At 35.2% G+C, this 24892-nt stretch overlaps 1 protein-coding gene across 1 annotated transcript in view; it reads right to left on the bottom strand.

Moving 5' to 3' along the window:
• The window catches only part of DMD (dystrophin), an 896220-nt gene that overhangs the window by 731119 nt on the left and 140209 nt on the right, over positions 1–24892 (bottom strand). Inside the window, exons 7-8 of the mRNA XM_017733467.1 lie at positions 20039–20217; positions 18960–19082 (exon numbers count right to left, since the gene is read on the bottom strand). Of these exons, the coding sequence (XP_017588956.1) occupies positions 18960–19082; positions 20039–20217 (302 nt within the window). The remainder of the gene's footprint in view (positions 1–18959; positions 19083–20038; positions 20218–24892) is intronic.

Genomic DNA, 24892 nt, shown 5'->3' with positions numbered 1-24892 from the left:
CTTTCTATTAAAAACCACAGCAGGTTTTCAAAGTTCATTATAAAGATTATTCATCCCATAATAAACCTCAAATTTAAGTATGCAGATCCTACAACATGAAGAATAAACCACAGTGAAATAATCCACATAAGACAAACAACAATGAAAACCTCTGATCTTTATAAAACATATTGGTAGGCAACCAAACAGCATAACCTGTGAGTGTTCTTATTTATGAGTTTGTATGAAATCTCTTTGAAATTTATAAACCAGTCAGGACACTATCAAATTTTTAGGTGTTGCATATACCACATGGATGGCACAGATATGCAGCATTATTAACACAGACACCTAATGTAAGTCGTGATAGTTGTTTCTAACCATATTTTTTAAGAGAATGAGAAACAGTATGGACAGGCTGAAGTCAAATTGTTAGAGCCATAAAATGCTAGGAAGGCTATTCTTAGGAAAAAAAGCTGCCTAAATATGCATACAGTTTCATTCTTGAATCAAAACCTATTCTTAGTAAAGTATTTAATGAGTATGCAGCACAAACTTGGGTGCAGTTAGAGCAAAACACTTACACTTACTGAATAAAAACTTCAACAAAATCTTATTGTGATGGTGCACACCCCTCCCTCCTCCTTGGGTTGCACAACCATCTCAGAAATACTTGTGGGTCTCAGCCTTGAGCTCATCATAAATATTGTCTGTTCCCAGGAATTTATGTTGGCTAACAAGATCCTATTTTTTCATGAACAGTCTTGGAAACTCTTTTTTTTTGCCTAAACAAACGAAATAATGACCTGAGTGGGAAAACAGTTTTGTCATCCAACATTTAAAGAAAGTTACTGACCTAACTTGTGGCCAAGATGGAAAGATACTATGACTAAGACCAATTCTTTTGTGATGCTATAAGCAGTGGTCCTAAATTGAGACCCCTTGAGCTCCTCTGAGCACAGCAGGATGTGGACAGCAACCTCCCTCTGAGGGACATCCATCTCAGAGCCAGCGAACTCTCAAGTTTGCTATACTTTGGAGAGCACTGACCAACACCAGTGAAAAAGACACAAGAAATTTAGATATTTAATGAACATTAATGAACATTTAATGAGCATTTAATGAACATGTGTCACATGGTAGTTAGGAATTAGTCAGGCAGTCATCTCACGGACTGTTTTGAAGAATGGTCAGCCACTTTTGCATGTAACATAATCCTGGTTGTTCTTATGGACTGATGTAGAAAGAAAAAATTGCTCTGGACCCATTTGTTGTCCTCTAGACTATCTTTTTTTTTTTTCTTTGCTTTCTGTTGGACATAAATGAATTATATCTAGATAATATGATGGGAATGTTAATCTCTGTACACTTTACCATCTTCTGCTTGGGTGTGGGGGCTGAAAGACCCCAGAGACTCTGAAGATTTTATTTAAAGTATAGTAAGTGAAAATAAAAATCCTCTGACCTTCAGAAGCCAGGGAAAAATGAGATATCCCTGGAAAATGTATGAATTAATTCACAGAGTTTAAACCATGAGCTTGCACTCCCTTCAAGGTGAGAAAGTGAGGGGACAAAATGTTCCTCACCTGCTATTGCATTATGTTCCTAAAGGGAGGAGAAGGATTAGTTCTGTGAATGCAAATTCTTCAAGAATGTTTCTATTAATACATAAGGACTGATTCTGAGTTTTAGAAAATAGTTGGGGAACTATTGAAAGTCATTTTACAGGAAACATTTATGGTTTATTCCAGCACTCTTATTTATATTATATATTTCCTTCCTTCAGAAACTGCCTGTCCCACTGGAAAAGGTAAAGAATGAGGCTCTAGACGTTTAGAGCTTTTAAACTCAGAGACACAAAATTTTAAAGAAACATTTTTTAGTAAAGGCAAATTTAAATTCAGAGTATCTTTTTCATTTTGAACACTCCTTTTGCAGGATTACAGCCTCAGAAAATAGTTCACATTATTCATTCTCTAAGTATGCCTTCTATCATGTAAGAAGGAAACCATTGCTTATTCTTTCAGTTCCTCCAACTTTCTCATTACAAAATTTATTTTATGTGTCTCTGTATTTCAAAATTATGACTGGTAAAATGTTAAATGATAAAACGGTCTTTTCAATAATCAAGACTATGTTTTCTCAACAGATAAGTCCAGCCAGAATAGTTCAGTCATTTCTGGTAATAAAACTTAGAAGATAAATTGGTTCAGACTGCTTGTTAATATAATGTTAACAATTTCCTTGTTCTAAATGAGGCAAGCACTTCCATTTTACTAACTGTTTAAAAAATGTCTTTGTAAATGAATCTTGAGTAAGAAAGATTTTTTTTCTATTTTTCTGAAAATCCACAAAGGTTTGGCCTTATGATAAGTCTGAAAAATTGCAGGTTTTGCTTGCTCAGTTGAGACAAGTTAGATTTTTAGTACTTGATTTTCTCAGTAGTTTCATTTCTACTGCATATGTTTCCACCTGGATGAATTGACCTGTCCTTGCAACTGCAGTTTTGAGATGTAGCAGATTATTAGGTCATTAAAAATCAATGGAGCTTAGGCAAGGTATATGCTGAAGAGAAAAGACAGAGCCAGGCAGTATTGATGAAACTACACTCACTACAAAGGAAGGAAAATGTAGCAACTATTGACAGGAAAGTGGTAAAAGCAAATGAATCTCTCCAACTACTCTACTAGGTACAGCTGGTAGAAATAAAGACTGAAAGAGACAAATAAAGAACTTATTGGCACTAAAGCAAAAGTTTGCACCTTGGGTTCTTGTGGCAGGACATGTCTATCTCCTCCAGATGGTTGGTGCATATGCAAGAGATAACCCAGGTGGGTCACAGGCCCAGCATGGGGTCATCTCTGGCACCAAAAGGGCTCAGGCCCCCTGCTAAGAATCTTCTTGACTAAAAGACATGGTTCTTATGTCTATAAAAGCCCACACAACTGTCACAGAGGCAGAAGCCTGCTACACACAGGCACTGAAAATGTGCAAGACTTCTTCCCAGAGTCTGGACACAAATTCCGTGGTTACTTTCCTGGGAATTGAGGGAAAGGATTTTGATGTGTGCTCCATCAGGAATTGGATGGTAAGAGAAGTTGGATCCTAAGTTATACTATTTCTTCGCTAGCTGTAAAATTGATGGTACCTTTAACCCCGCGTGTTATATTAGTGTTCCCTTTTGCCTTATTCCTGTGTAGTAATAGTCTGTTTTAAGTCTTCTGTCTGTTAGTTTTGTGTCTATTAAATAAATAATTCATTCTATAATGGACTGAATCAGCCATTATTAAAGAACTTATGAATGAGAGTGGGTCCTGGGGTGCTGGACACCTCAATAAAGCTACTACCTGCTGCCAGAGGCCTGGGCAAAAGGCAGAGACTTATTTAAACTCACATCCATTCATAACAGCTCTAGAGTGTAGAAGTTGCCTTAAAACAACTGAAAGACTGAAAAAAAACCTGGAATCAATTGGCTTGGGGAAGAGACTAAGACTAGGAACTGTGAGGACAGGTAAGATAGTGTTAAGACATAAGAGACAGGAATCAAGGCTGCCAGCCACACATAATGATCAAATTTTCTAACAAGCTAAAAACTGTTTCATTTTGCATACACAGTCAAGTGAGTCAGTGCTTCACCAAAAGGTTTTCACCTTAGCTTGCTTTCTTCAACACACCTGTACTTGGAAAACTATCAAATCAGGTTTTGCTTAGTAGCTGCTTGACACAAAGTGTATCAAAACATACTGCTTTTATAAAGTCTCCAGGGAAAATTTTCAGCCTCTTTATTTAAGTGTTTTAATTTTGTTGAGTTTTTCTGATTATAAAATGCATTTCTGTTTGTAGCATTGCTGGTGACAAGACACCAGTACCTGCCTCTCTAAGGAAGGCACTTCCTATTCAATCAATTAAGAACCACGGCTCCAGACAGTAATAGGAGTAGGTGTGGATGTGTAAATCAGCTGTCTGTGACTGAATGGAATTACTTTCATCATAAACCTACAACAAAATTATGATTTCTTCCTGTTGAAAGGGTTAGTCTACCTACCATTCTTCAAACCTTCCCTTTCCTGATGAAAGACCAGGGCACATTTTAAAGGCAAGTATACTTCAGGCACTGTCATGTCACGCAGTAGACTGTGAGATCATTTGGCCTCTATATAATACATAAATAAGACTCCACTCTACTTAAAGAAAGGTGAAATTTTCACCCCAGGATAAGTTTTCACTATAAACTAATGACTCTTCACAGAACTCTCCGGCAGTAAATAGTAACAGGGTCCTGATGAAAGTATATCACAGGTCAAGAAGCCTGGGGCCTTTTCCCCAGTAGTGCTACCAAAAAGGTAACTCCTAACCAGCAAATTCAGATTATTTGAGAAATTTCCATAGTGTTTTATACTGTCACATACACACACACAAAAAAGGAAAAGGTAATTTTACCCACTAGTGGTGATCATACCACCTAAAATTTGAGTTGTGGTCACAGTATAATTCAGTAGCAGGAGAAATATTCAAGATTGAATAGATAATGGTCATTTTTACTTAATTTTCATTTTTAAGATGCAAATTCTAAATGTAGTTAGGACTAAAATAACATCCACTTTGAAGCAGACTGCTCTGAGAAAGAAATTTTAAAAGTCTTTAGAGATCTTCAGTGTCTCTTCTAGCTTAAACCATTCTATGAAATGTTCTATGTTCTAAATTGTATTCTCACAATCTCCACATGGAGAAAAACTACTGAATATATAAACAGAAAACTTAAACAGAAAGAGGTAAATTATTTCTTAGCCAACAGAAATGCAAATGGATTGTCCAAAAATGTATTCAATTATTTCTTTAGCATGTCATACAGGAGATTGAGATAGAAATGTAGACTGCACCCTTTTTCTCTCTGGCAACAGACAAATCAAGAAACAAACATGAAAAGGTATCCTGCTAAATACAAATGGAGACTTCAAGATTAAGATTACAGAAATGCGGGCCAAGAGTAAAAAGTGAAAAAAAAATTAAGCTTTTTTTTTTCCACATATACTTCATTGTGAATTCTACAGCTTTATAGTTCAAAAAACTATGAAAATGTATATATATGGCTCTCTCATCCAGGAAGAAAAAGTAGCCTTCTCTTTCTATCATCCCATTCAGTTGTTGTTACTTCTGTTCTTTTTTCCTAGTCTCTCTCTCTTCTGCTACTGCTGTCAGCAAAATCTGTGCTATCCCGGTGCATAAAAGACCCTCCAGTCTTCTCAATAAAAATATTTCAATTCAAAACTCTTTTTATATATTAACATAGTGCAATATCAAAATGCCTTTGAAAGCATCAACAGCCACAGCAATTAACTACAATGAGATACATCTCTAGGATAATTTTTTTCTTTTGAGAAATAAAGATTCTGGGGCAAGAGCCAATTAGTGGACATACTAATCAGTTTCTGCGAAGTTGAGGTTGAGGTCCTGGAGATTTCAGAGTATTCAACATTATGTGCTATTAGAGTTGGAAGGAATTATTAAAATATGTGGTTTTGCAAAGTCATCTAAAATCTTAGATAGTGAAATTTGCTTGAATAGGCTGAATATCCCATTCATGGCTCTTACACGGTTTATCCATATTGTATTTAAACTCTCTCAAAATGTATTTCAGTTTCTATTAAAGAGGCTCTCCTTCTTCAATGGAAACCACTGCAATGAATATATTTGCAATTTCAAATTAAACACTAACCAAAAGGTTGTTACAGAAGAGGTTCACGTGATTTAATGTTTTGGGTTTTTTTATAATTCTGTAGTGTAACTACCTTGCTTGTAGCTACATGTTCTGAATAATAAATCAAAAGCTGAGAATCAGTCAAAATGATAACCAATCATCTCACAATGGGGTTTTTCTCCTCTTCTGAATGCAGAGCTTCAGGTTTATAAATTGGGTATTAATACAGAAAATATTAAAGTATTTCCAAAAGATAAAAATAAGAACTACCAAGAAGTCCTTCTAGAATACTGAAACCTATGTAGAAAACTTTCCTAAATGCTTACAGAGAGCAGCAACTGGATAGAAGAACAGGATAAAAATCCACTGAGGACTTTTAAATATAAAGATGCCATCTCCAGCTCAGGAAATTTCTGAGCCACGAATCAGTGGAGAGTAAGTGAGACTACTCAGATGTAGTTAGATACAATTACTAATGAGGTGGGCATGAAACAGTGAGTTACAAGATTCTAAATTCTAATTATAGAGACAATGTACAACTAATACGTAGCTTTGTAGCTACTAAATTCCTAATAGACACTAGTAATTCTGAAATTGTCAGTTTAAAAAATACATTATAAATGTACTGTTTTGAAGTCATATTCTTATCTATCTTTACTTTCTTTCTCAATATTTGTTTTCATATTCCCTTTTCCACTTTCCTTTGCTAGTTGAGATCTAGCAAAAAGCAATTTCTTACTTCTAGAATTTCACACCTATTGGGATTTATTTATTTATTCATCGTACATTCTTATATATATATAAATTAGCTATTTTTGCTCTTAAAATGATTACCAGAATGTTGAAACAGAATCTCCAAATATTTTATCAAATACTTTTTCCTGATATTGCTTATGTAGCAGAAAAGAATTACAGGTGCCTTACAGGTTAAATTTTGCCAAGCAATATTATCCTTCCCCATATGATATAGAAATGTACCCATATTCACTAAAATGTAATGCATGACTCTAAGCCGCAGGTATTAGATAGCATATTCATTGCAGTATCCATCATGTATATGGACAGAAAGAAAAAAAAAAAAAGCCAGGAACAAGGCTAAAGAGTGAAAGGAGATGTTAAAAATGGGAAAATTAGGAGGCTGAACATGAATGAGTTAAAACTTAGTTCAAGCCATCGCTGCAGAAGAGAGTGATTTTGAGACTGAATTTAAAAGAGCCAGGAGAACCAGGGAAAAACTAGAAGCAGCAAAAGATGGCACAGCATAACAGAGAAAGCATTTCCTTGGTGATGTAGAGAAGATACAAGAGCACTGTGATTAAGAGTGTGAATAGAAATAAAGAGCTCCGAGAAATAAGGTAATTTTTAAGACCAAAGGTATAGGACAGAAATGGAATGTACTCTGGAAAGGAGTGGTCAATTATAAATGGACTAGAGGACACTTTTAAAAAGGTAATCATACTGAACATAACGACATTGAGGGGCTGGAGTAACATACAACACATAATGTACTGTGGAATTATGCTTTCTTATTCATTTTGCAAACGCAATTCAAGGGGAAAACCCATGCAAACCACGTAGTCATTTATTGTTATCATACCTCAGTATCTTTTAGAATGGAAACAATGTTGTAGAACCTTTGTTTTTTGATCCTACTATTAAATTCAAAGCAAGTTATCCCTAGTGAACTGAGTACAGGAACATTACACTTGCCCTAAAACACTACACTAAAAAAACCAAAAGTTCTCAGTGAATATAGAAACCAAAATTAATAACAAAAGTGTCACTCTCTTTTTACATGTCTAACACCTCAACAATGAAGGTCATTTGTTAAGCGTATGAAACAGGCTGTGCTGAACAGAAAAACACCTCAGCACAAACAACAAAGCAGCTTGGGATGCACACAGTGAACATGCCACCTTTATTAATCCTGTAACAGTCAGTCAATGCCTTTTTCATTTCATCCTCCCCTCATCTCACTGATGGTCTTTGACTTGCATCTGAAGCTGCTGCTCTCTCTGACACAATCAGTGTATGCATGATTCTTTTTTTTTTTATTTATTTTATAAAGGAATCTTTTAAGCTCCTTATCTCTGCTCTCTCTCTCCCCCCCTGTCCCTCACCTCCTCCTCCCTTTTCTGGTTTGTGTTTTTTGTTTGTTTCTGACAGACAACAGAATTATTTTTAAAATTCTTTTGTTATTACTCCAGAAGCAAAGTATTAGAATAAAAAACAGAGAAAAATCAATACTAGACCTGCCTTATTTTTGCAAAAATATATTGAACTGAAATTGATATGTGTTCTCCACCAAATACAGCACAAACCACTTCAAACTAACAGACAGAAGACCTTCTCTCAAAAGGAAGTTAGGAAAATGTTTTATATCTTTCTAGAGTGAAGAAGTATCAACTGTAGTATGCAAGAATTGGCAATTCAGAAGCTGACACAAACAATATACTGGACCAACAGTTCATAAGTCAATTGTAATTTTGTTCAAATGAAGATAAAAAGCACATTTGGTAGAAGCTGAAAAATAATGTTATATTAGCTAGGATGCAAATACCAAAGAAAGAAACAAATCTGGAAAGATTACAGCAGAAATAAAGGAGGTAGGAAAATATAAACATGGAAGACTGCCTATATGAACATCAAACAAAAAACCTGCATATCATATTTCTACCTGTCTCCACTTCTTGTGGTTTCGACTTCCTCTAAACACACATAACAATTCAACATGTATTAATGGGAGCTATGCTTTAAGTCAAACCAGATTTTTATTATTTTCTTATTCATGCTTAGGAGGTAAACACTTTTTTTTTTTTTTCTTTCAAAATATTTTCCAAATGACTTGCAAACAGCCCTCAGAACTAATTCCACAACAGATTGCTACTGTTTTCAAGTAAAAACTTTCAAGTAATAATTTTTGGAAAATTCCATTTTGTACTCTTTTAAAACACACATCTGTTTTTTAAAGTTTGATGCCTCACTACATCATCCACAGTTTATTTAAACTACTGTTTCAGCTCTAATGACACCACTATCAAGAATCTGAAATTTCCTTTTTTCATTTCTAAGAATTATTTATTCAATCAAAATAAATCTATTATTCCTTTGCTACAGTTAACTAAATTCTAACAAAACAAATGCTTTCTGTCCAAAAACCATGTTGCTCCATACAATCTTTCTATTTTTGAAGTTCTTATTTTTGCTATGTGTTATTATGCTTTCAGGACTGGAATTTCTAAATAAAGCTTGATCATTTAAAAATTTTTTTGTTACCCTCCACCCCAAAAATATTTTTCTTTTAAAAGGTATTATTTCTTCCTCCTTTTTGCTTTAGCTCACTGATGACCACAGCCTGTATTATTAATGCAGACTGTGCAATAATACTAACATACCTGTATATAATAATATTGCTTAGAACACTTATAAATCTTATGAAACTATAAAGCAAAATTCCTTAATACTACTGTATATAGAGAGAGATGTCTTTGCTGTAGGAAATAAACATGGAAAATCTAGGAATATTTTCTTTTCTATACTTGGATCTCAAGTCCGTACATGCAGACCAAAACTAAAAAGTACACGTTGCAGTATCTTAGAAGGAGAGTCTTCTACACAAGCATTACAATTCACAGCTTCTATTGCATCCAAATCAGTAGGGGAAATAAAGAAACCAGGACTTTCACGACAGTAGAAATACACAATCCGGACTCTGCAAAGGTCACTGCTTCAGGTAAACATGCAGACCTCCCTGCCATACAAATGTGAACTAACAAACAATACACAACATTTCCTACAGACCCTGAAAACATACAACTCTAATAGCATTGTTGAAAACAATAGAAACAACAACAACAAAAAGGTTACCTACTATCTCACAAAACAATGATTTGGGCAAAAGGACACTCAGGAAGCAGAAAGACTCACTGGCTCTGCAGGGGAGTGGGCAATTAACTGTTCATTCACTTCTCAAAATCAATAGAACCATTTGTCATACACCAAAAATATTTTAGATTTTACCATATAGAGTACTATATGCACCTGGGGGCACAAAGGTTTTCTCCACAGAAGTCTTAACACTTTCTACTAGAGTAAAACATGAAGCTATTTCCTAAAAGTTACAGCTACACTTGGGCACAGGCATTTTAGGGGCACAATGCATACCCTGCACACATTATTCGAAGCTATATTAATTAAAAACCCTCTTCTGTTTTATTTTAGCTGAATAGAACTCAACCATGTGATAGTGTAAGGCAGGACAGGAAATCAAGACAAATTATATAAAAGTAGTGTAATTAAAACTCAAGGAGTTTTAATTGGAAAATGCAATCCTTAAAGTTTTCATCATTTTCATGTATGTTTAACCAACACTTCAGGTAATCCTCTGGAAGCTATTATATGTTAAAGGGAATGTATCCTGTCACACTGCACGTAAAGACAAAGAAAGATAAGATGAAACTACAGGGGCCAAGGAAGCTTCCCTCGTTGATGAGGCCCAGCAAAACCACTGAGAAAGCTGAGGCTCTAAACTAAACTTTCTCTCCTATTCCTGAGCACATGAAGAAAAAAAGCTGTTGCTGTGACATCAACATGCAGGATTTCTTTAGGGTTTTGCTTTTTTTTTTTTCTGGCATTAGTAATAATTCTCATCTGGACACAAAAAAATATTATTAGATTAGCATATGAAGCAGACAATCTCATCTTTGCTGTCTTTTTAATTTATTAATGTCAAATCCAGATAAATTATTTAGTAATAAAAATTCTTAATAAACTAAGATTTAAAATAAAGTAATACTATCTAAAATTACAAAGCAAAATTTCATCATACTATTGAGAAATTCACCTGTTATACAGAGATGAGGAAAATTCTAACAATAACACTGTTCAGAATGATGCTATAATATTATCTCTAGACAAATACTTTAAATTGCTTTTGCATGCTAAACTGTCCTGTTGATTTGAGAAGTTTTTCAAAAGACGTGAGTTCTATATCAAATTTTTATTTGCATTTCAGAGGTTTTAATAGGTGTAATGAAAGAGTGCTAAGAGTGAATTGCTTGCTTTCTCAATCTCAGACTAAATTCACTTTTTTTGTGTGCATAAAGTGAAAGGCCTTTCTGAAGTGTTTGAAATGGGGATGCATAATGACTTCAAATGGTACAAATCCTCAAATTACTTCAATTTCTGTTCTCAGATTAAGAAAAAAATGAACACCAGTCTATTTACCAGTAAGGATTTTCATTAACATTGTGTGCTACATTTTATCTAGCCCTTCCTTTGCATCAAATCCACTGCTGATACAAGCAATTCTGCACTGTTGCCTAAATTCTACAGGCCAGAAGGGGGATTAAAATTTACTCGGTAACATATTATGGATATTTAAAAAAAAAAAAAAAAGTTCACGTTGAAGGAATATGTGTCATTCTTTGCTGTATCTACATCCATCTTTAACATACCATACACATACTTTATGTTCAAGAGACTCAGTGGCACAAAATTACTTAAAAGAACATTTTAAAATATTATATATCCTTTATATTTTATTTCATATTTTTTGTAGGCCTTGAACAGTAGGCTATTTAACAACCAAGAAAACAAGTTTCTTTCAAGAGAGGCAAAAATACTCGAAATGGCAAAATTCAGTGATTTTTTTTTAAGTGAATCCTCTCACTCATATTAACAAGGTTTTAATTTTGGCAAGACCAGATTTCAAGTACAGTTTAGAACTTTTATAATAGACTTTTTGAAAAAGGAAGCAGCTATATTACTGTTCAACTTTGAAAAAAAGAAACTCTTGGTAAGAGTGCTTTTCAAAAAAATACCGATGGAACTTAAAATAGCACTGAAGCTAGTTAAAAGCATCTAAAATAACCTGTAAGAAAAAAATAGTCAAGGTGAAAGTGTGTTATTGAAGGTATGTACAGTTGTCTGTTCAAAAATACATACACCAATAATGTAATCAGGGAATGACTGGTATAACATTTCCATGTTTCTAATAGGAAAAAAAAAGTTACAGAAACCTTACACTTTAAAAGTAATGCAAATCAAGTTCACCTATTAGAAAATGGTTTTGTTCTTAAATATTTCCAGCCACTTACAGGTACACTCATGGTTATGACATTATCAATTTATTCAGAGTTACTGGATTCAATCTGAATATACAGCAGATAAAGTTATATTTTATCTAGGAATTTTTACTTTCTGAATAACATATTACCCTTTCTTATCACTCAGCAAGGAACACACTAATAGTTCACATGGGAAATTCCACATTACATTTCCAGTGTCCCTTTGTTTAAACAAGTTTTACAGCTATTTTTGAGTAAAAAATTAGGGTTGAAAAGGTCTTACATAAAAATAAAGGTTTCTCTCATGTTTTTTAAGGTCAATTAAGAATGAAAGTTAAAAAGGGATGGGAAAGTCAGTAAGTAATTGCTTTTTATGACAAACTCACGAATTGTCATTACCCATTAGAGGTGGAAAAAATCCCCACCTTCATTAGTGAATGTGAACAGGAACTTGTACAGGGATTAGATAACTGCATAGGTCTGTGGAGCAGAGGAAGCTGAAAGCCTGAAATTGCATTTCTGAGCTCCTGGGCTGATTCCTGCTACCTGCCACCTACAAGCAGCTGGGACTGGTTGTAAGTTTTGCTAAAAAATGGTCTAGACATGATTTAGCATGCTCTAAATCCTGCCATTATTGAAGAGGCAGAAGACAGAAGCACTCCTGGTGAGGCTGATCATGAATTGTGCTTCTGCCCATAGACTGTTTACACTGGGAAAAATGCCGTCTCATGATTATGCAAAAACCACCTGCTGATGAAAAGAAGCATCCTAAAAAGATTTCATGTCGGGGAAGAGAATGGGATTTGGAAATAAGGTGGAAAAGGTGCTGACTAGAAGATCCTGGAAGTAAGAAAAAATCCTGTAGATCAGAGAATTAAAGAATATGTCAAATTGGGATGGATTGATTCCATCTCCCTGCTCCTCACAGGACAACCTAAAACTAAATCATATGACTAAGACCAACATACAGACTCTTCTTGAACTCTTACAGGCTTGGTGCCATGACCACTTCACTGGGAAGCAGGTTCCACTCACTGGCAATCCTCTCATTGAAGAGCCCTTTCCTCATGTCCACTCTGAACTTCCCCTGATGCTGCCTCATAGCACTTGCTTGTGTCCTGTTCAACAGAGAGATATGTGGAGACAAGTAGCAGGTGATGCCTAAGAATTTTGGTCAGTGATGTCCAATATCTGTAAATGTAAAGCAGTGGCAGAGCTCAAGCTGATGGCAGCAGCAGCCTCTCTGTCCTGGCAGAGAAGTTGAGACCTCATGAGCTCAGCTGTGGGGGAAATCAAATGAGTGAGCATGTGAAATAAAGTAGACTGAAAACTCTGATATATTGAAAACTAGATCCGCTACAAGTTATTGCTTACCCATGTGAGTACTAATATTTCTGACAACAAAAACTCTTGAAAAAGAATCTAAAGTAAACATTCAAACAAAAAAAAAAAGAAAAAAACCCCACAAAAAACGAGTTAGAATTGCTGCTGGGGTCTACACACAAAGCAGTGACAGGAAACAACTGCCATCTTGACAGACCTCCAGGCTCAGACAAGAAGCCATCAATTTTCCAGACTGTTATTGAAAATGTAAAATATATAAACACACTTGAAAATGTTTGCTTCATCATTTTTCAAACTGTTCCTTGAAGACATGGCATTCAGGAGAGCTCCCTAAGAATTCCAGAAGACTTGCACTTAGCTTGATTTTTTCCATCTCTGCATTTCCTGGTTCTGACCTCTGGTGGCAGATTTTGCTATTATATTATACTTAGTCTGAATCCTAGGGATTTCACTTAGCTCTAAAGAAACAGATCCTAGCTTTCCAAACAGAGCAAGATTCTATTTAAATGAGAACACCTAAGCTAACACGTGGGACTATCATTATACTTGTTGCCCAAATTATATCCATCATGATCTGATGATTAAATGTGCAGATAATTCAGTATTTCTGAAGTTTTCCAAATTCTACTTTAAATTCTGCCATAAATTCCCCCCAATGCTGACACAATGAGATATTTTCTGTGTTAAGTATCTTACATTAGAAATATTACGAAAAAGTTGGAACTAAACTTCTATTTGGTTGTACTTAACTGTCTTCTGATGCCTCTCCAAAAGAGGACTTTACCATAAGGTAAACAGGACAGTATTTAGATCACAGCTTCTAGGTAAAAGAAAGACCTGGTTTAGTTCAAAGGAAAGCAATGAAACAATCCTGCGATGCTGTACCACTAAATTCTGTGGCACAGACGAACCCTGAAGGGTCCCAGAAAGGAGGTCTCACAGCAGGTTTAAAGAAGTTAAATTGCTGGCAGAAGACCAAGAGTGTGGCAAATTCAGGGTCTAGAAAACCACCATTCTCAAGGGCAAGACTGTCAGAAGGATTCTGTGCTGGGTGAATAAATTCAACTTAATTTTATAGGGAGCTTTTAGTGACTTTTCAAGTTAATTATTTTAGTTATGAACTGACTGACAAAGTCCCACACAGAAACTCTGTAAAATCTAAATAAAAACACCCAGAAGACACAAGCAAAGCTGCATTACAAAACTTCTGTAAAACAAGAGTAATGACTGGATGGTTAGGAATTTCTCACAAACTAATAATGACAAGGTTGAAGGCTGAGGTGAAGCCTCTAATGCTTAGGACCCAAATCAAATCATTGTGTGCCACTGAATACTGTCCCCATTTACCACTGCTTCATCTCAAATTATTTCAATTCAAATATACTGAAGCTTGTCAGTTTAAATGTTAAAGAGTAATTCTGCACACAAACTGTGTTTCATATAACATGGAATGAAGAAAATATATCTCCTGCCAAAAGAAAAAAAATCTACAAGCTTAGAGATCAATGGGTTTGATTTCAAATAACAAATAATTTAAGGCAGCCAAACTAACAGACTCACCTTTCAGACAGGACCTGTCAAAAGCTTATTTACAGAAGTACGAGGCTGAAAATATACATAGATTTTGTTCATCCCCATTTTTTCAGTGCTTATATTTTCAGCACTGTTTTTCCAACAGGAATAGAGGTCACCCTCACTCAGTTTGCAGGTGGCAGCAAGTTGGGTTAGAGCATTGATCTGTTGGAGGGTGGAAGGCCCTGCAGAGGGATCTGGACAGGCTGGATTGATGGGCCAATTGCACGAGGTTCAACAAGGCAAAGTGCAGAGTTCTGCACCTGGATCACAGCAACCCCAGGAAAATCTTCGGGCTTGGGACAGGGGGGCTGGAAAGCTGCCCAGAAGAAAAGGACCTCGGGGTGCTGGTCAACAGCAGCTGAACATGAGCCAGGTGTGCCCAGGGGTCCAAGGCCAATGGCACCTGGCCTGGATCAGCAATACCATGGCCAGGGGCAGGGATTGTACCTCTGTACTCAGCACTGGTGAGGCCACACCTCAAATCCTGTGTTTGATTTTGGGCCCCTCACTACAAGAAAGACATCGAGGGGCTGGAGCGAGGCCAGAGAAGGGCAATGAAGCTGGAGAAAGGTCTGGAGCACAAGTGTGATGAGGAGCAGCTGAGGGAGCTGGGAGTGTTCATCCTGGAGAAAAGGCGGCTCAGGGGAGACCTTGGGGACCTTATTGCTCTCTAGAACTACTTGAAAAGACTTTGTAGTGAGGTGGGGTTTGGTCTCTTCTACCACGTAACAAGTAATAGAAGAGGAGGAAATGGCTTCAAGTTGTGCCAGAAGAAGTTCAGATTGGATATTGGGAAAAATTTGTCACTCTAAGGGTTATCAAGCACCAGAAGAGTCCGTCTAGGGAAGTGGTAGTCACCATCCTTGAAGGAATTTAAAAGACCTGTACATGAGGGGCTTAGAGACATGACATTTGTCAGTGTTAGGGTAAGTTGGATTCGTATTTAGGTGTTTTCTCCAAATGAAATGATCTATGATTCTGTATCATAAAAGTTTCTTTTCCAGGTACTTCAGTGTTTCACAATTTCTTTTTTTTACCTCAAACCCATTTAAGGTTCTATATTTTATGTTCTGTGGAGGTAGTAGGTAGCAAATAAAAATGAAAACAGTGAGATAGGAGTTTTGCCTGGGATCAATACTAGGAACTGCTCTGATAAACCAAAATGGGAAGGAAACACAGCACCCTTCTTGGTCAGGTGTTTAATGAGATAAATCAATAACACAACCCCCAGTGCTTTCATAAATATGAACAGAAGACAATGGGTAGTTTTAAATGAGAATTTTGAAATGTCTCAGAAAATTAACTTGAGGACTATTTTATTTGTAAGTGAAGCTGGCTATTTGTAAGTGAAGTGTTATTACAAAGAATACATCAAGACAAAATACAGATCTACAAATTCAGGCAAGCCTTTGGTAATTGCCAAGCAGTAACTGCCATCTGAAAACTGTCAACATAAATATTTTCTGTTGGACCTTTCTTAGTGTTCATTCAGGAAATTCAAGGGTTCAGGTTTGAGAAGTGAATTCCTGTCCCAAGATCTTAATGAGTTTATGAGCACTTTCTCACTAAACAAGATAAAGGAAGAAAACTTTTCTTGAATTTTAGCAGAAAAACTGCTATTCATTCACCTCTGGCATTTGAAAATGCTTCACTGATTCAACCAGAAGTGGTGAAGCACTGACCAAACAAGAAGGCACTGAGTGAACAGGTTTGCAGAGCAATGGCTATCTTTTAATTTGAGAAAGGTCACAGTTAAAAAAAGCAAAACTTGTCTGGCCACACTTTGCACAACTGAAATACTAGGTCTTGCAAGTACCCTCCTGAGTGACAGAGTAAGAATTCAGAATGGAAGGATGAATTTGAAAGCACACGTCGTGAAGCTACTAGGAAGAGTGAAGATAGGGAAACTGAAGTGAAATGTGACATAAAAGAATAGACAAGGGCAGAAGATAGAAGAGAAAGAACTTTGACAAATGATGGTGTGAAAGGCAATGTTATTCCTTCTTGCCAGTATGGAGCTCGAGAATCAGAGTTCATATCTCTTACAATTTGTGACAACTGATGTATGAAGCAAGTATATGACGTATCCAAAGCCATATTTGGTCAAATTTGCAGGATCATGATCAAAATCTTTGGAAAGAGGACTTAATTATTATTCTTTTTTTCAGAAGTTATAATATTCAAGTCCTAGAAGATGAAAGTTTGCAAAGATTGAGAAAGAATGATTCCATGATTTCAACAGAAGACCAACATATTGTGTGAAAATTGCTTCTCCATGACAGCACCATGGAAACTGGCAGACCAAAATCAACTAAATCTAATGAAACTTTTCTTTGATAATTAGACGGAAATGAGAGTCAGTTTTCTAAAATTTACAAAATCGAAGAGAAAAAAAAAATACTTGAATTGCTCTTGATTTCTTTCTTGCAGTCCCCTAGAGAAGTAGATTTTACTGAAAATCTTAAGGCAGTTGCAGTATTTTTAATGGTACCCAAAAATCATAATACAGCTGGAAGAAAATTGAAAGGCTACTAAGAAATGAAAAAGAAATAATATTTATTTCATTTAGTTAAAATAGATGGGATTACTAAGTTATAACTCCTCCAGGTATCTGAAGAAAAAATTACCACCTCTATTTTATATGAATTATAAACTTGTTTTAATAGGTAGATGACAGCTCTTCAAGAAATACATGGCTGGAGGCAAAAAATAATCACTGGCTAAGAACTGAATTTATTGAATTGGCATATTAATTGCTATTATTTGCAATTCAAGTTTATCTTGATTATAATGAGATTGTCTGGTGGTTTTCCCAAAGGATCCTTAAGTGAATGCTTTCCATTTGTTAATATCTGTTGTGGCTGTAGCACAATTTTGTCCAGATTCTGGTCAGGTATTCACATTCTGCCAAATTGGTAGAATTATAATATTATTTTATTAGTTATTGCATGCAACTGTAGTAGACAAATCTTCCAAATTCAGGAAGATGAGATCTGCAAACTGGAATGCAAGATGAGGATTGAATAATGGAATTACATTTTTTTAGCAAATTTTAGCAACCATGCTTTGTAGAAATGAATTCATTTATTTCAACTTATACATTACTCTTGATGGTGGAGGTGCTGAAAAAACCTGCAACTGATCACAAAAAAGTGCCTGAAGAAAATAAAATCTATCCTATATAATAACTTCCCATTACTCTAAAATATCTGTATAGTGTCTAAGGAGAACAAAACAATTACAATAGTTTTAAACACCTTGTTTAAAAGCTGTGTGAATCACCACTGCAACACATTTGATGTTAAATAATGGAGCAGGGTTCATGCTTATAGGCACAGGGTTTCTGTCCTGGAGTGTTTAAGAGAAGTCATTATTCAATAAAATACCTGTCACTTGAAGAGTAGATTTGAAAACACGGTGTTGAATAAAAGTATAATTTTGCAATAGATTTTTAGATGTTAGACAGAATTAAGTACCCAGAGGCAAACTCAGACTGTAGCGCCACATATACACAGATCTTTTTTCCCCAAAGTAATAAAAGTAAAGCACATTGCAGTACACAATATGACCTTTGGGTCTCGTACTTGTCAGAAGTTATAAAAATTCAACTACTGAAATTCTCATTATAAAGATTACTTGAAACAAGTTTTATTAAACCACCACAGCTATTTAAAAGTGAAAAAATAAAATAAAATAAAATAAATACGTAAAAATCAAATATAACCCCCTAACCTCAGTGCCAGCAAGATGCCATTTGTGATAAAAATGACCAACTGCTGTAATCTAACAATCCAGGGTTAAATTTAATGTTTGTTTCAACTTTTTTTCCAACTACAGTAACCTTCTAAGAAATGCCATCACTTACTATTTTCTTTAATAGGAAGAGGTAGAAAAAGAAAGAGAAAGCCAATGGCTCTTTTTTTCTATAACTAAACCTGAGGCCAATAATAATAATAATAATAATATAATAGATGCCAAATATGGCTTATGTTAGATTTGTTCTTCTAATACTTTTTAAAGGCAATGTATGTACTATTTTCAAAAATGACTGAACAGAGAAAGAAATCTATGATTCTAAAACAGTGGTGTTTGAATGTTAATCATCCCCTACAATCAACACAACAGCTATTGTCAGCCATGCAAAAATACACAGGAAACAGTAAACACTCGACAGAAAAAAATAATGGAAAAAGCAGGCCATTAAGATCAGGTAGAAGCAAAATGCACAAGCTCTTTCACTCCAAGCACAAGCTTAAAAAAACAACTCTCTTGAAAAAATTACAATATTGACAGACCTGTGGAGGAACCTGCCTCCTTTTTTGGTCAGGGGATGTGACATACACAGCTTGTGCATATGCGTAACTTTTGAACCGTGGTTTAGGAGAAGGCGAAGGTCCCTGGGGTACACTGACTGTGATCTACGAATAAATTAGAATGGACATATGGGTAGGAGCATGGATTGTAGAAGTAAGGTATTGGTTTTAAGAGTAACTGAAGAAAAAGAAGCAGGAAGGTCATCCCCAGTTACATTTTTCAAGGACAGTGTTGGTATTCAGCAGGCAGAACAGAATGGTATTAAGGAAACCTCTCATTTAATCTGACACCCTTACAAAAAGCAACAAACTGTCAGGACTCAACACCAGCAGAATACCAATGCAAAGTGAAGCTTCTTTATAATTTACAAGCAGAGGCTCAAAAAGCAAGGGATCTTGTGTCACATCTCGAATAAACAGAGCCAATATCTGCTCAGTACTCTAAAAGAGAGTGAGCATCCCAAACCAAACATACAGATTAAATTCAGGCAAGTACACTAGGTCTAAAATGTACTAAACACTTCAGCAGAGGATGTCTGGTGATATCAGTAAAAAACAAAACTGACATTGCAACCATAAATTAATTCCAAGTATTAGTTAACTTTTGTGAGAGGACAACTGTAAACTGAGAAGAGATTATTTTAAAATGAAAGTCAGTGTAAATAAAATGCTAAAAAATTCAAAAAGTGTCATGACTATGGAGAAATGTCAACAGCTATTCTCTAAAAAGGTAAAGATGCTTGTAAATGCAAAGCCTCCCCAAATTTCTTTGTTTTTTCTTGAGGTGGCCTGCCACAATCCAAATGCACAACGCTGTACAAGAGAAGTTGAAAACACTTATTTGCTGAATAGTAATTTTTAAAACAGTCTGGTGTGAGATAAAAACCAGAATGAAAGTACATGCAGACAAGTACAACTGACTTGCCTGGGGTGAAGAGACTTTGTCCATTATGCCCATGGGTTTTTTTGCTTCCACTGGCCATTTGACATCAAACTCATGGGGTAGGCAGGGAAACAACCACTTTAGAGCAGCAAGATGAAAGCAGAAAAGTGAAACTCACTTCTTGTGAAAAATGCTGTTCATGTACCTCTATGTGCTCTTCTCTAGTGACCCTTGAGTGTCGTGGCAACATCTCCACCTCCCTGATGGCTTCCATGGTGACTTGCTGGGGCAGGACTTGAAAGAGCGAAGTCACATACATTAAGATGGACTTTTTATCTGGACAGGCAGTTGCAACATCTGGAAGGCAAATTAACATGTCATTTCAGTTTCCACATTAGACAGAGAAATAGCCAATTAGTTTCATGGAAAGTTGATAGACTAATGAGCAATCTATTGTTCACATGAATTCTCTAGAGACTAATTAGAACCTTAAAATCAGTTCCAAAACTTCAGAACAAACTCGCATATCAATGAGAAGGAGCCAAAGTTTATAAAGGTAATTTTATCTCATTCAGCATGAACTTTCTGTCTATATTTCTTAAGTCAAAATGCAATTTGACACTGTGATACCCATAAAGCAGGAGTAGACACAGGAAAGGTCTATTTGCTTGTGCTGTATAAACACTGCAATTACAAAAAAGTAAGCACAACCTCATTTTCCTAGTCGTGCCTTGTGCATTGTCTCCACATCATTTAACCACTGAAAGCAGCAATGATGTAGGTGAAAAAAAAATTACCAGTTTTTCTAGTGAATGGGTTAATAAAAAACAGCTATTGAAGTCAAACTGTAATAAAGCTACGTAGCTTTTATATTCTACTTAGTCTTGCATTCTTCATGAAATTTGTGGAACATCAAAGGAACGTGGTATCCAAAAATACATAATAGAATAACTCCTCGAAAAAAGAAAAAAAAAAACCCTGTACAATCTCTATGGTCTTTAGCAGTCAGTACAGGAAACTGTGTGAACACAAAGACTATTCCAGATTTTGCACATAGAACAATTCAAGTCAATAATGATTTGTAAATATGTAAGGCACGTGGCAGCTCTTTGAAATAGAGGCTTTGTTATTTGCCACTGACGCTTACTTCCTACACTCAGTCTAGCGAATCAAGATATAAAAGGACAGTTGTACAAGAAATCTATCATTAATTCCATAGATGTTTTAACATGAGTGCTGGCAGAAAGCCAAAAGCTATGAGTTTTTACTGTCTTAGATCAATCCAATTTTAGCCAAAATTTGAGTTCGCAGGAAAAAAAATCAATAATTCTACAAGGTGGCATCTCATTCTCTCTTCCTAGAATGTGGAATGCACATGAGGGAAGGCGCCTTACATTAAAAGCTTCACGTATATTTGGAAATTAAGAAAAGACATTCTATCAATAATTTTGGTTTGGTTTTCTGACCCATCTCCATCTCTTTGCTTGGTACTTTCTGAAGGACAGCTGAAGGTTTAGTTCTACTTAGCACTGGCTGGAAAAATGGCACAACATCCCTCTAACAGTCCCACTTCCATAATATAAGCATTTTACTGTAACCATCTTCACGTCTTTAATGTTCTAACACCATTTTTTTATACTTAGTGTCCACTAGTAATTGATGTTTACATGCATATCCATGCCTTCCTACAGGGAAGAGCACACACTGGATGAACAGACATCAGTACCAGCTGTGACTTTTCTATTGTTTGTTCATTATTTTCCTTTTCAAAATGTCCTGTTAACCAAATGGGAAAATACCTTATCATTTATCTACAAAAATATATTACAAAATAAATAAAATTAGTATCTAGTGAATAACATACATGCCAAAAATTGTTTACCCTTTCTATCTGACAAGTAAAAAGTACATATGCAGCTGCCAAAACCCACTGGCAAATAGGAAAGGATTTAATTATTTAATCACAACAAATAGCTAAACAACCATAGTTACAAAGCCTGGAATATCAGTCTGTCTCTCTTATATTATGCTTTTGTCTTCATATCTTCTTCTTTTGAACCCTAGTCCAATGTACTATCTTTACCACCTGCTGAGTTTGATGGCTGTTTGAAATCCTAGTAGCTAGGCAGTAAATAAATTGAAATTCAAGCATTTTCATGCAAGAAAGTTTACTATTTCTTTGTAAATATGTCTACGTTCATTTGTGGGGCATAAATATCTGTCAATCCAATCTACACCTCCTAAAAACTAATATCAAACTGTTGGAGAATACAGAAGACTTTTAATAAAACTAAGTCAAGATATGTAAACTATGCCATTTTTCCAGTCCTAGTTTTTAGAAAATGATCCAGGTTGTTGGTTTTTTTTTTTCCCAGACCAATTCGTTTTCTCAAATTCAACTCAGAGGCAATTCTTTAACAATATTTTCATCAGTTCTTGACAAAGACTATCCATAGTAGGATTGAAAGGAACAAAAAGAATGAAAAAATATTAGACTACAAGTCAAAAAGGAGTTTAAAATGGGAAGCGTTTAAGGTTAGATTATTAACATGTTTAAATTAGATTATTAACATGTTTATCAATAAAGAATCTGAAAGGCTTTGGAAAGTTCTGGAAACCATTCCAGTTCTTTAATATGATACAGTTACACAAAAGTACTGGAAAAGTTTCCAACATGAGTGTTCAAGTTATTGAGAGGAAACTTTTTCAGTACAAAACTTTATGATGACAGATTAATATTTTTCAAAAAAAACCAGCGACTTACACTGAAATGTGTCACATGAAGCATATGGTTCAGACAACTATTCTTGATACCTTTTATGATCCATGAAGTTACTTATGAAGACACGTGGTTTCTTTAAGCACTCTTTATAATCAAAGAAACAAAACTACCTTGCAAGACCCTGACTTTATGTGCTTCCCCTGAAAACATATTCAAACCCTGACCATTTAGAGAGATTAGTCTGTCCAGGGAAGGTCTCCAGTCAAATTCACAAAATACAGAGAAATAAAACAAAACACTTATTTTGATATATGGGCCAAAAATGCCTATTTAAGGAGACACCATAAGAGCTCATTTTTGACCATGAATTTTAATGTACAGTAAGATTCTGTTCATCTAGAAAAGCAGTTATTTGGTGACAAGTACCAAAAGAGCAGAAAGAATCTGAGTTCTCCTCAGAACATTAAAACCATGAAATGTAACGCAAATCCACTGCTGTTTAAGTGCAGATGCCTTTAAAGGGTTATTACAGGTTTAATTTGGGAAGCAATTTGCCTGATAGGTCACTGCAGCTCGATTTTTATTAGCAAATATTCTTTGTTTTCTGATGAACATAACTACAAGCCTGATTGTTTGTTAAGGATGAACACAATTAACCTGAAGCGTTCTCAAACGAATTATTTTCTAACAGTGCCAAAAGAGTAAGTAAGTATGTCAAACTCTTCAAAAAGTAATCCAGCAGCCAATTTTTATAAGCCTTGCAGTCCACAAGTGGTTTGGTTCTTCCATCCCTATCTTTGGTCAATGAACAAATCCTTGTTAACATTCCCAGTTCAGGTGCAAAGAATCCTTTGTAAGGGATGTGTAAAAATGAGGGTGATATAAAACACCTAAATAAGTTCAATACCAACAACTACAGATCTAGCAACATAAACAAAATCCAGCATTTTGCTACACAGTATTACATTATGTATACAAAGCCACACACAAAGCACAAGTTATAAATGTTTATGAAAATGTTTCTTCCAATTTTCAAATACACAGCTACTTATATTATATAACTATTCCTTTTTAATAATATTTTGTTTTTTCCAAGCTCTGACCAAGTAAAAGTTCTGACAGTATTTGTGCTGATTCCACTTAGTCTTCGTATCAAACTAGTAGCAAAATAACCTTGAAAGAGGAGAACTTAAATGTCTTCTGCATTGCAAGAAAGATTACATTACTGTACATAAATTGCTGATCTGGTTTCTTTAGATTGAGAGAGAAATTCTGAAACATATTTTACCTTACATAGTGCTGAGAAGCAAGATAAGACCCGAACCCTAAAAACAAGAAATCCTTTGTCCTCAACAGAAGCAGCTAGGATTTTCACAGAATCACAAAGCAGAAAACATAGAAAACTAACTTCTAAATCCCATACATCACCTAATACTGTTTCCTTCTATTACAATAGTAATAAAAAATCACAATATTTTAATATTATCTGTTTCTACCCCAAACGAGATTTTAAAAACTGTGCTAAATAAAAAACATTGCCTTCCCTTCCACAACAAATTTGAGATTCTCAAAGCTGATTTGAATTTTCAGAGATTATGTAGTTATTCCCTCTGATAAATGAAGGCTGTTATTATTTCTTCAATCAATGTGGGGTTTGGGGTTTTTTTAGTCTTTTTAATGATACTAATACAACATTAATACTTATTACAAGTTCTGAAACAATTCTACTGGTATTTCCAAATTCATCTGTTTAGAAGGCAGAAGCTCTCAGATTGCTGAGACAAGACAGAAATCTAACTAATACATAAATGATTTCTTTTTACAATGTAAACTCATTACAGGAGATATTTCCACATTCATCTGTCTACTCCTAGCGTGACACCAGCCTCAGCCACAGTACCTAAGATGAGGGCACAGAGAAGCATTTATAAAAGTGCAGCCACAACTCACATGTAACTTTTATTTATTTTACCTTTTAGCCTCAAGGACAAGGGTGAACTTTTCAAAGCATGTTCAAAAATCTGTGGTAATCTGTCTGACAAGGCTCACCAAAACATTGTGAAAGAGTTTTCACAAAACCCAGTTTTGTTCTCATTTTGATTTAGATGAATCTAAATTCGCAATTGAAACTGTATGAAAGGGCATGAGACTGTACTAGTAGAAATGAAACTGCCTAGGCTTAAATTGCAGGAAAAACAAGTAAGATTTCATTCCCAAATGGATTCATTAGAAACCTAGGTAAAAAATACCTTTAAAGCATGACCCCCATAATTAAGGGGGAAAAAAAAAAAAAAAAAAAAAAAAAAAAGA

Source organism: Corvus brachyrhynchos, unplaced genomic scaffold, assembly GCF_000691975.1.
Source record: "Corvus brachyrhynchos isolate BGI_N302 unplaced genomic scaffold, ASM69197v1 scaffold34, whole genome shotgun sequence".
NCBI classification, from domain to species: Eukaryota; Metazoa; Chordata; class Aves; order Passeriformes; family Corvidae; genus Corvus; species Corvus brachyrhynchos.
The sequence above is the reverse complement of the archived record's forward strand: the minus strand, read 5'-3'. Positions and strand labels throughout refer to the sequence as shown.